Source organism: Camelina sativa, chromosome 13 (assembly GCF_030686135.1).
Source record: "Camelina sativa cultivar CO46 ecotype springtype chromosome 13, ASM3068613v1".
Classification (NCBI taxonomy): domain Eukaryota; kingdom Viridiplantae; phylum Streptophyta; class Magnoliopsida; order Brassicales; family Brassicaceae; genus Camelina; species Camelina sativa.
In genome coordinates this window covers 23,467,154-23,479,314 of record NC_141892.1, presented here as the reverse complement: position 1 = coordinate 23,479,314, position 12,161 = coordinate 23,467,154, and the positions used below count along the sequence as shown (strand labels likewise).

The window sequence follows — 12,161 nt, the reverse complement described above, 5'->3', positions numbered from 1 at the left end:
CCTTGGTTGAGATTATGTGAAGAAAAGAGTAAATCGTGATGAAGACGAGACAGAGAGACGCGACAGAGGTGGTGAAAACCATTAGCGGGTATGTGACTCATGTCTTGGTTGTGGCAAGTTTTGATGGTGGTGGTGGAGGCAAGACAAGTTATATTTGAGAAGGGAAAAAGGAAGAAGAGAAAGAAAGTGAAAGGATGATGGAGATAAAGGTTGTGTTGAGTAGCCAAATTTAGGGGTTAACCGGCGCCAGATATGATGTCTTTTGGGAAATGTAGATATACCGGCATGATATCCAACAAGCCAAGAACCTCAATAGGCATTAAACTTAAGGAGTTATGCGTGTTACTTCCTGGCGAAGAAACTGCTGGAAAGTGGTGCAATTTTTGCTAATTATGGAACATGAACAGTTTCAAGAGGGGTTATTGAGGGCATCTTTATAAGGTTGTAAGGATGTTCGATCGAGCTGAAAATTTGTGGAGAGACTCGTGCTAATATAAGCTCCATAATCAACGGTGGAATTGCAAATTGAATTTTTAGTTTGTGTTTTATTCGAGGGTTGTTATAGAGGCTTTGTATATATGGAATGAACAATGACAAGTTGTATTGTGAATTGGGCAAACAATCTCGGGCACTGGCCGACCCAGAAATTATTTTTACCTGGGTCATAGGGAGGATTGAACCCTGGTTTAGGGGTGTCAAAGCCTATTATTTTCCATATGTTCTAACTATCACAATAAGATTTCTATACAAAAAATCTTAATTTCAGTATTTATGGCGGGTCAATTGAACCCCCTTTCCCCTTAATAGGTCCGCCAGACTTGAAACAACTGCACCCGGATTCCCAATCCTTATACAGGATCCACGGGAAACGATCTCACCGGAACCCCATAATTCCGACGAAATAACCGGCGTAGAAATCGTTTCTTACAAAAACTTCCACAATACACCAAACACCACCTCATCTAGTTACTGAGTCGCACAACCAACCATCCCTAGTGACTGAGTAACAAGAGAGGTGGGCTGGAATATTTGATTCCGTCCAGCCACAGACAACACTTCCCCACAAATACTCCAATTCACTAAAACTCCTCTAGTACCCCCGAAACCCATGACATCACTTCAGTTAATCTCTTATCATCCAAATCTAACTTCAACTATCTTCCAAAGACCCAAACACATCCAACACCACCTTGGTGTCGCTAGACACCCCAACTTTACCACAAAATCGTCTATACCATACCACAATACAAACACTTGATTAAAACACAAACTAACCGTTCATTTCACAAACCCACTAATGGATATGAAGCTTATAGCACCACGAAGCTACCTACCAAAATTCAGCCAAATCGGACTCCGTTTTATCCTCCAAACATTGCCCCGAAGTAGCCATCTCGAACCAGGTCGCACTGTTCATCCGCAGGTGACGGTGTCGACCGATACCACAATGGTGTCGAACGACCAGAAATCACGATCGAAGCCTCCCTTCAAGCTCCTTCTCGCGGCGAAACCCTAATCCACTACAACTATCGATTTTCTAATTTATCTAACACTAAAACAATAACACTTACCTTGATTACAGCCATGAGAAAGCTTCCTTGTGTCTCCCAATCCACCACCAATCTCCCATTCATCCCCTCACACATGAAGAAGACGGATCTCCCTTCTTCTCCTTAGTTCCCAGCCACAACTCTCCCTTCCACAGCCACAGATCTCACCAAAAACACCAAGAAGAATCCTAAAAACTCTCAAGAACACTCTCAAACGCTTTCTCTCCTTTTCCTCTCTTTTTCTCACTAAACGGCGACCAAAAGCAGCCCCCCCCCCGACCTAGGTCGCTTCTCCACTTATATACTCGGTTTGGACAACCAAATAAACCAAACCAACCTAAAATCGTGAAATAAAACAATCTGGTCAAACCAGAAAAGCTGGTGTCGATCGACACCCATCCCCAAATCACACTATTTGGTTCACGGATGTTACAAGACTTGAGCTGAAACCTTTTTGGTGAATAGTAATCTTCTTACTTTGTCTTGCATTGGTCCTTGATTATATAATCTTCTTACTTTGATTAGGACTTTAGGAGGATGTTAGCTTTCATTGCTTTCACTCTTTCTGTTGCATTGCCTGTAAAATTTCTGAGCCACATTTTCGTTTTTCATTAGTAGCATATTGAGGATTTCACTCAAGAAAAAATTTCACTGAAAAGGGATCTTGATGCTTCACCTGCGCTGGCAGAATCCTTAGCATTAGAAAATTCTTCGATAACAAATACTTATAATGAACATATATGTACATACCTTGTGGCATCCTACTATCCTAGAGATAAAAATAAAATATCATTTAAGAGTGAGAAATTACAATACTATCAATTCAGTAATTGAAAAAATAACTTGAAAACCAAAGAACATAAACAAATGGTAGAGATACGGTAAGATAATTTATGTGTGAGATTTATAAAGTTTTATAAAATAATTATAAAGTTTTACATTGTAATTTCATATGCTTTTATATCACACATATTTTTTTTAGGGCTCTGACTTTTAGAGCATTTTTGAAAGAAAAATATTAGGAGAGGTCATGTTTGAAAGCAGATATTGAAAAATAGTTATTACTTAAAATCACAAAAAATATAGTATGAAAAATTTGTTTTTTTTTTTTGTTATTTATTAGATGTATGTTATCAGATATCACCATACACCCGTTTATATAACATAAATGATGCTTAATATAAATAAATGAACATTTGGGTTAAAAAAAAAAAAAATCAATATGTTATTATACTTTTGCATACTGTCTGTCATTGTATAGGTATTTAAATGATTTTTAAGTCTAAAACATTTTCAAGATAATCCATAATATAAGATTTCTTATATTTTGTGTTGGGAAAAAAAAAAATCACCCAAACAGAATTGTAACCTAATGTCATTGTAAAAGTCATTTGTCTTCTTTTTTTTTTCTCCTCCTCCGCCTCCTCTCTTCCTCCTCAATAGCCTCAAAATTGGTACCTTAACCAATCTCCTCCTCTGATTTTGGCTCATCTCATCACGAAGACTGCTTAGTCCTCTGGTTCTAGTTCGATTTTAGTGTCGAATCCTTAACCTGATTTTGAAAAGAAGAAATAAGAGGGAGATAGAGATAATGCGCCTGTCGGCGGAGAGTAAGGTAAGAAGAGGATAGAAGTTTATGATTATTAATGTTATTTCCTACAAAACCATAGGCTTGTTCTTTAAATACAACTTCCCTTATTAGGGTTCTTTTATGAAACGACAACACATTGGTATATACACACAATGCTTCTTTTATTCAGTTCTCTAACCTTCTACTGGATTCCACGGTTTAGACCTCTTAGCCACTTTTGGTCTTTCCCCACTGTCTTGCTCTTCTTCCTTTAGTTCTTAGCTTCCTCTTCACAAAAGCTATTGGCACTCTTAGCCTATCAATACTCCCCCGCAGAAGACTGATCTTGTCCTCAAGATCAAAGTGTGGAAACTGCTCCATCAAACTTGTGAGTGATTCCCAAGTCGATTCCGTAGAGGGCAATCCTTTCCACTGCACTAACACCTCCATTGCTGTTCCCTGAATTGACCTGCGGATGTCAAGCAAAGTCTCCAGTTCTGTATCCCACTCGAGGTCCGGGGTGAGTATCGGAGGTAATGCCTGAGCTTGATACGGAGTCGGTACTGCTGACTTGAGTTGGGACACGTGAAAAACCGGATGGATATTGCTATGAGCCGGAAGCTCGAGTTTGTACGCTACTCGACCAATCTTTTGCAGAATCTGATAAGGTCCAAAAAATCTCTGGGCCAATTTCTCATTCTTCCTCTGCACCACTGAGCTTTGTCTGTACGGTCTCAGCTTGAGATAAACCCAGTCACCCACTGCCAGCTCTACCTGCCTCTGATGCTTATTGGCCTCCTTCTGCATTCGATATTGAGCCAGTTCCATATTTTCCCGCAATTCCACCAAAAGGCTATCCCGATCTGTCAATAACTCTTCGACCATTGCATTCGGTGTAGGAGTGTCACCATAACGCAACAGTTTTGGAGGATCACGACCATAAACTGCATAGAAGGGAGTGTTCAGTATTGCGGAGTGGAACGACGTGTTGTACCAGAACTCTGCCCATGGTAACCATTGCGCCCAACCAGTCGGTCTTCTACTTGTGAAACAGCGAAGATAGGTCTCTAGGCATCTGTTTACCACTTCTGTTTGGCCATCTGATTGAGGGTGATAAGCAGTACTGCGGTTCAGAGTTGCTCCCTGTAGTTTGAACAGTTCTGTCCAGAAATTACTGAGAAAGATTCGATCTCTGTCCGAGACCAACCGTTCAGGGAACCCATGGAGCTTGACCACCTCTCGAATGAATGCCTCGGCGACTATCTTTGCTGTGAAAGGATGTTTAAGGGCAATGAAATGGGCATACTTGCTCAATCTGTCAACCACCACCAATATTGAGTTGAATCCTTTTGACTTAGGTAATCCCTCTACAAAGTCTAAACTCACGTCAGTCCAAACCTGTGTAGGAATGGGTAGAGGTGAGAGCAACCCTGCTGGTGACAAGGTAGAATACTTGTTCTCCTGGCATACTTGACACTTTCGAATGAATTCCACCACGTCCCTTCTCATTCCTCTCCAAGTTACCTCAGCAGTCAACCGCTTGAATGTTTTTAAAGCCCCTTCGTGTCCTCCTACTGCACTAGCATGAAACTGCTCCAGAAGCTTTGGAATGAAGGGAGATCCTGCTGGTAGGGCTAAGCAACCATTCTTGTACAGCAATCCTTTCTCCAGACTGTAATCTGGGTAATCACCCGACTTCTTTTCCAATGCGACCAGTATTTTTCCCAACTCTGTATCAGACCTCACCTCCTTTAACAGTTCTTCCTTATCCAGGTTCAGGGGAGCCGTTAGAGTGATGTGATTCAATTCTGCAACCATTGGTTTCCTTGATAACGCATCTGCCACTTTGTTCTCTACGCCTGGCTTATACTCGATGCGATAACTGAGTCCAATTAACTTTGCTGCCCACCGTTGTTGGACTGAAGAAACTGATTTCTGTTCCAGCAAGTGCCTAAGACTTCTTTGATCTGTTTTAATTACGAACTCTGGTCCAGTCAAGTAATGTTTCCACTTACTCACGGCCATCAGTATCGCCAGTAGCTCTCGTTCGTATACTGATTTCACCCTGCCCTTGGAGGAGAAAGCCTGACTGGGAAATGATATAGGCCTCTTGTTCTGAGACAACACCGCTCCAATGCCACTGCCCGATGCATCTGTTTCAATGGTGAATTCTTGATTGAAATCCGGTAGAGCCAAAATTGGTAAGCTTGTTACTGTCTTCTTCAGCAGGCGGAAAGCAGTGGTAGCATCTGGTGTCCACTCAAACTGCCCTTTCTTGAGTAATTCTGTTAATGGCCTCGCCATTAGACCATAGTTTCTGACGAAGCGACGGTAGTAGCCTGTTAAACCCATGAATCCTCTCAGCTCTGTTATATTCTTTGGTGTGGGCCATTGAAGCATTGCTTCGACCTTGTCAGGATCCGCAGCAACTCCTGATGCTTAGATTCGATGGCCTAAGTAGGAAACTTCAGAGTTACCGAATGAACACTTCTTAACATTGGCATAAAACTGATTTCGCTGCATCAACCCAAGTATCACTTTCAGATGCTTCAAGTGCTCTTGCAGGGTTGGACTATACACCAGAATGTCATCAAAGAACACCAATACAAAACGCCTCACGTATGGTCTGAAAAGGTCGTTCATGATGCTCTGGAATGTTGATGGGGCATTTGTCAAACCGAAAGGCATGACCAGGAACTCGTAATGACCTTGGTGCGTTTTGAAAGCCGTTTTCTCCACGTCGCTGCTCTTCATTTGAATTTGGTGGTATCCCGACTTCAAATCCAGCTTGGAAAAGACGGTTGCACCTTGCAGCTCATCCAACAGCTCCTCAATGACAGGGATTGGATATCTATCCGGGATGGTAGCCTTGTTCAGGGCTCTGTAATCTACGCAGAAACGCCAACCACCATCCTTCTTCTTTACTAACAAAACGGGGCTGGAGTAAGGACTGACACTAGATCTGATAACCTGAGCATCCAACATTTCTTGCACCAGTTTCTCAATTTCATTCTTTTGGATAAATGAGTACCTGTAAGGGCGTAAGTTGATGGGAGCGGTACCAGATTGGAGGTTAATGGTGTGCTCTCTGTTACGTTGAGGAGGAAGACATTGAGGCATCGCAAAAACTGATTTGAATTCGTTCACCAACTCCTGAATTTCTGCAACCTCCGGAATTTTCTTGTCCTGTGGTACGTTTCCCTCGAACAGAGTCGTTAATTCCAGCAGATAGGTTTCCCCTTTGTGCTGTATAACTCTTTCCATGGACCTAAGGGATATTGGTTCCTTGCTTAAGGAGGGATCGCCTACAATGGTCACCCAACGCGCACCAATCTTCCAGCTCAAAGTTCTTTTCAGCCAGTTTATCCTGGTGTCTCCCAAGGTAGCTAACCAGGAATACCCCAACACCACGTCTGTGCTACCAAGCTCAATCACCAACAATTCCTCCATGATTTCTACTCCCTGTATCCCTAGCAATGTACCCGATACTCTCCCTTTTCCCTTAAGTACTCTACCCCCTCCCACTCGTACTCCAAAAGCTCGTGTGGTAGAAATGGTAAGTCCTAGTTCCTTCACCAACCCATAATCCACAAAACTTCTAGTGGCCCCAGAGTCCACCAACACCACGACATCCTTGTCCACTAGTTTTCCCATCATGCGCATGGATTTCTCATCTGTTAGTCCGGACATAGAACTCATAGAGAGAACTTCATACTCTTGTATCTCTTCCACATCAGCTTCCAACACTTCCTGAGTGTGATGTTCTTCGACTGCATCACAATACTGTTCTTCATCCTCGGCTACCTCCAGACATTTCAGTTTCTGCTGAGGCTTGCAGCGGTGGCCAGGAAACCACCGGTCACCACAATGTCTACAGGGATTGGTGTTGCGAGACTCGGTACCCCCAGTGGTCCTCTTGAGATCCTTGTTGTTCTCCATGGGCCGTTTCCCTTGGGCATGGTCCACTGGTCGTGAAGAGTTTGCTCCTTGGCCGTGTGTAGGAGAATAAAAAGACCTGACCACTGTCCTCGGTTGCAGGCTAGTATTCTCACTTTCTTAATGCTCTATCATCCTTGCAGTGTCCACTATTTCTGCCAGATCGAAAGGCCTACAACGCACCACTTGGTCTCTGATATTCTTGCGCAAACCCCTGAGGAAAGCTGACTCCAGTACATCATCAGAGACATGAGGAAGCTCCATTGCTATCTCCTCAAATTGTTCTCGGTATTCTTCCACGCTACCCATATGGTGAATACTCATGAGCTGATCTAACGCCGACAACCCTCTACTCGGCTTGAACCTCACCTTGAACTTATCCTTGAAGTCCTTCCAACTACCGATTCGTTGTCTCCCATAAGTCATTCTCCACCAAGTCACGGAGGAGCCGGTAAGACAAGATATCGCTAAATCTATCTTAGCATATTCCGGTGTTCCCCTATTCGCAAAACATTTTTCTAACCGAAAAAGCCAGTCTTCAGGACTCTTACCTTCGAACAAGGGTAACTCCATCTGACGGTTAGGGTATTCCGGTATGTAATCCTGCGACGCAGCCTGCTGCTCTGGTAGAGGAGCCGAAAACTGCAAAGTCGCCGGTCTGAGGTGAGATCCCTGTTCTGGGTTTGGAAGAATCACCGTTGTAGGTTGACTGGTAGAACCAACCTGTGGTGTCGTCGTCTGTTGGAGTGGTGGAGTTCCGGAGACTGGGCTGTTAAACCAGGTAGGAACGGAATCGGAGTTGGGAGCGACGCCAAGGGTTTGGTTACGAAGGATCTTCTGGAGTATTTCCTTGATGAACGAGAGGTCAGAATCATGTCGGTCGATTCGCTGTTCCAGCGAAGGAGATGTCGGAGCCGTCTGGGAGGACAACTCGAGCTCACTCATTTCGGTTTGGATGTTTTTTCCGACAGCCGACTGTTGAGGAGCCATCAGAAAACTCTCAATGAAAGCACCACTTGTTAGTGTCGAACCCTTAACCTGATTTTGAAAAGAAGAAATAAGAGGGAGATAGAGATAATGCGCCTGTCGGTGGAGAGTAAGGTAAGAAGAGGATAGAAGTTTATGATTATTAATGTTATTTCCTACAAAACCATAGGCTTGTTCTTTAAATACAACTTCCCTTATTAGGGTTCTTTTATGAAACGACAACACATTGGTATATACACACAATGCTTCTTTTATTCAATTCTCTAACCTTCTACTGGATTCCACGGTTTAGACCTCTTAGCCACTTTTGGTCTTTCCCCACTGTCTTGCTCTTCTTCCTTTAGTTCTTAGCTTCCTCTTCACAAAAGCTATTGGCACTCTTAGCCTATCATTCTAGTTCGATTTTAGAAAGCGACTCCTTATGGGTTTTTCAGATTACCGATCAGAATTTCTTGGATAAATTGTAAATTTATCTCTTTAAACATTTTGTAGGTTCTCTTCCATTCCTTGATTGATTTTGCATTCCTTTGTCAAAGTGGTGGTGCAGAATACAAAGTCAGTTTTATCTTTTCTTGAAGAAATCATTTTTTTTGGGTTTTCGTCGACTTGATCTGGTTTTTTTTTTTTTTGACTCGATTGGTTTCTTATCGTCGACAACCCTCAATCTTTTTTTATATCTTTAGATCTTGTGTTGAATTTCTCTCACCTCAAATCTCTAGCTGCCTATGTCATCGATGCTTCACCTTGTCAATTGATTCTCCACCGCCAAACCCATCAGATTCTATCTCGCGCGGCAATTGGGAGACCAATTGGCTTCAATATTGCCACCGATTGATCAGTCGGGCTTCTTCTATCGTTATCCCTCTCAATTTCATCTCCAAATCAGGTGATAGATAGTTGCTATATATTTTTGGGACTCTTTGATTTAGATTCAAAATAATAATTGAATAATTTTTTTAGCTTCTCAGAGTAGTTCAGTGGCACAAGAGTCTATCAAGTGTGGGAGTTGATGTTTTCGTACTATAAGGGGAGATTGTAATGTTTCCAAACACCTTATTGCATAGTGTTCTGAATGCCCCTATGGTTGCTATTTTGGTGAATTGTGAGATTTTCTAAGTTAAAGAAACACAAATACATAGTTAGTTTTATACGTTTAAAAACTGTTGAAGGAAGAACTGAACGTACGTGTAAACGATATTAATCTATTTGACCAATGAAGTTTACACATTTCAGTTTTAAAAATAAAACAAAACCAAAATCTGCTATATAAGTTATTTCTTATAACGAAGAAAAAGTAACATGTTAGAATTAGTATCTAGAATGTCTCATATGCAATAGGAATAAAAAAACGGGTGGAGGTCATAATGGAACATGATAAAACAGATAGGGAATTACGTCCATCCCTAAAAATTTGCATTTGTTTCAAATGGGTTTTTATTATTGTTAGCGGTTATATATCCAGTTTGATAGTTCACAAATTTAATAGATTCTAACCAATTATTTATTTGATTTAGTTTGTTACCCGTCTAACCGTTATGTTGTTCAAATTTTAAAACACTGATGAAACTATTATTTTTTTAAACAAACCAAAAATCAAACTAAAATCTTAATTAGTATGAGTTTGACTATATATATAAAAATAAATTTGTTTATAAACCCCCAAAACCTAGTAGTTATTTAAAAAAAGAACTGAATCATTTTCACACACTTTCTAATTTATATAACAATAAATTCAAATATATTTAAAAAGTTAAGTCTATGGTCGGTTTTTGTTTTTTTTTTTGTCTAAATTAAATATCTGGTCTTGTACACACGTCAGCTTACAAAATCCAAAGTGCCTTAATTTCTTTAGCTTTCCCCTCCAAAGTCCCAAAACTCTGCAAAACTATCTCAAAATCCCGAAACTACCCTCAAACCCCGATGATGGAAGAATCATCATCAAAGCAACAACGATCTGATCAATCCCACAACTCCTCAACCCGACCCGACCCGATCCTCCAAAAACCACCGGAATCATCACCAGCCACGAAATTCTCATTCCCGAGACTCCTCCTCTGGTTCGATCAATCAAATCGCGTTAAAACTCTTCTCTCATGGTCCATCTTCTTCCTCCTCGCCGTCATCGTCCCAATGATTTCACACTTCGTGCTACGTTGCGCCGACTGCGATTTCAAACACCGCCGTCCTTATGACGGTTTGGTTCAGCTCTCGTTATCGATCTTCGCAGTTATCTCGTTCGTTAGTCTCTCGGATTGGTCCAAGAAGTATGGAATCCGAAGGTTCCTCTTCTTCGATAAGCTTAAAGATGTGAACGATAAAGTTAGGATCGGATACGAAGCTGAGATCCAGGTCAATTAAATCTTATCTGCTAATTATAGTCATTAGTATTTAATTTCATGATTAGAATAGTTAATTTTGGGATTAGATCATTTAGATTGGTAAGCCCTTTTGGCTCAGTGGACTTAGGTTCGGTTTGGTTCGGGTAGTCGGATTTCGGGTAATTTGGTTAATGTGCAAGGCTACCGAATATAACCAAACAAAAATTTGGTTCGGATAGGTCTGGTTATCTGATTCATTCAATTCGGTTCTGTGTTTAGAATCCATACAAAAACTTGGTTCGGGATTCGGATAGCGGTTAGGTTCGGTTAATTTCGGTTACCGGTTTGGAAATCCGGATATTAGCATCTTACAAGTGTCGTATGCTCTGTTTCTTGTTTGCAGAGATCAATGAAGCTACTAGCTATCTTCGTCCTTCCATCGGTAACGCTACAAGCTATCTATCGTATCTGGTGGTATGCTTCAGGCTTCAACCAAATCCCTTACATCATAAACCCAATGCTGAGCCATGTCTTAGCCTGTACACTTCAGCTCTCATCTTGGCTTTACCGTACATCACTCTTCATCATCGCTTGTATCCTTTACCAAAACATCTGCCACCTTCAGGTCCTCCGTCTCGATGAGTTCGCCCGCTGCTTCGCCTCTGAGATCACTGATTTTAGTTCCATACTCGCCGAGCATCTCAAAATCAGGCGTGAGCTGAAGGTTGTAAGTCACCGTTTCAGGCGATTCATTGTTTTGTCATTGTTCTTTGTCACTGCCACTCAGTTCATGGCTTTGCTTACCACCATTAGAGCTAGTGTTCCCTTTAATATCTATGAAGTTGGCGAGCTTGCGGTGAGATTTACTACGTATTATCTTCACTTTGATCTGTCTTGTTCTTGCCTTTCTAAAACATTATCTTGATCAATGTCTCTGCTTTTTACAGTTATGCTCCATAAGCTTGGTGTCAGGGCTATTCATATGCTTAAAAAGTGCAACGCAAATGACTCACAAAGCTCAATCTGTAACGAGCATCGCCACAAAGTGGAACGTTTGCGCCTCTTTAGATACATTTGATGTTCTTGATGATGGAGAGACTCCTAAATGTCCAACGACGATACAACATTCTCAGATTTTATCGCGTCGTCGTAATGTTATTCAATCATCTGATGATGATGAAGAAGGAGAAGGAGATCACGATGATATTGAGATACATCCAATCTATGCCAGCGCCGTTTGTGCTCAGAAACGTCAAGCTCTAGGTAAAGAAAATCTTGAATTAGACGATGATTGGAATAAATCTTTTTCGCGATTTAACTAATTTGGTTTCTCTATTGTATATATATATATAGTGACCTATCTAGAGAACAACAGAGCTGGGATCACAGTTTACGGATTCTTGGTGGATAAAACATGGTTGCGTATGATCTTCAGCATCGAGCTTGCTCTTCTACTATGGCTGCTCAAAAAGACAATCGGTAATCTCTAAATCCATATACTTATTTCATAAATTTTTCTCATGTTTAGACATAACCAAAAACGTTTTCTTCATGTTTTTTTGGTATTTGGCAGTGAACATAACATGAAAACGAAACGAGTGTTCTTGCTTTCTCTCATAACACACACCAAATTTGAAACAGAGATGTGTTCTTTTTTTCACCAAGGCTGCCGTATAACAGGTTTTTTTTGTACCATGTATGTCTGTATAGAAATGTTTGGTAGTTTATTTTTTTCAGTGTTATATATACTGTATGTGTATCCAACTCATATTTATTGGTTATGAAAAACAGGTTTAAAAA

At 41.1% G+C, this 12,161-nt stretch overlaps 1 protein-coding gene across 3 annotated transcripts; it reads left to right on the top strand.

Moving 5' to 3' along the window:
• Window positions 1-2,900: 2,900 nt before the first annotated feature.
• Window positions 2,901-12,161, top strand: LOC109124602 (uncharacterized). 3 transcript variants are annotated; one of them, XM_087480881.1, is made up of 8 exons: window positions 2,901-3,086; window positions 8,452-8,929; window positions 9,012-9,078; window positions 9,896-10,392; window positions 10,765-11,217; window positions 11,309-11,624; window positions 11,715-11,840; window positions 11,935-12,161. In XM_087480881.1, the coding sequence occupies exons 4-8, from the start codon at window positions 9,964-9,966 to the stop codon at window positions 11,946-11,948; spliced, it is 1,338 nt and encodes a 445-aa protein (XP_087337007.1). In that variant the 5' UTR covers window positions 2,901-3,086; window positions 8,452-8,929; window positions 9,012-9,078; window positions 9,896-9,963; the 3' UTR covers window positions 11,949-12,161. The 3 variants fall into 3 exon arrangements, with proteins under 3 accessions (XP_087337007.1, XP_087337006.1, XP_087337005.1); XM_087480880.1 differs by having other exon boundaries at window positions 9,004-9,078; XM_087480879.1 differs by lacking the exons at window positions 2,901-3,086; window positions 8,452-8,929 and having other exon boundaries at window positions 9,013-9,070.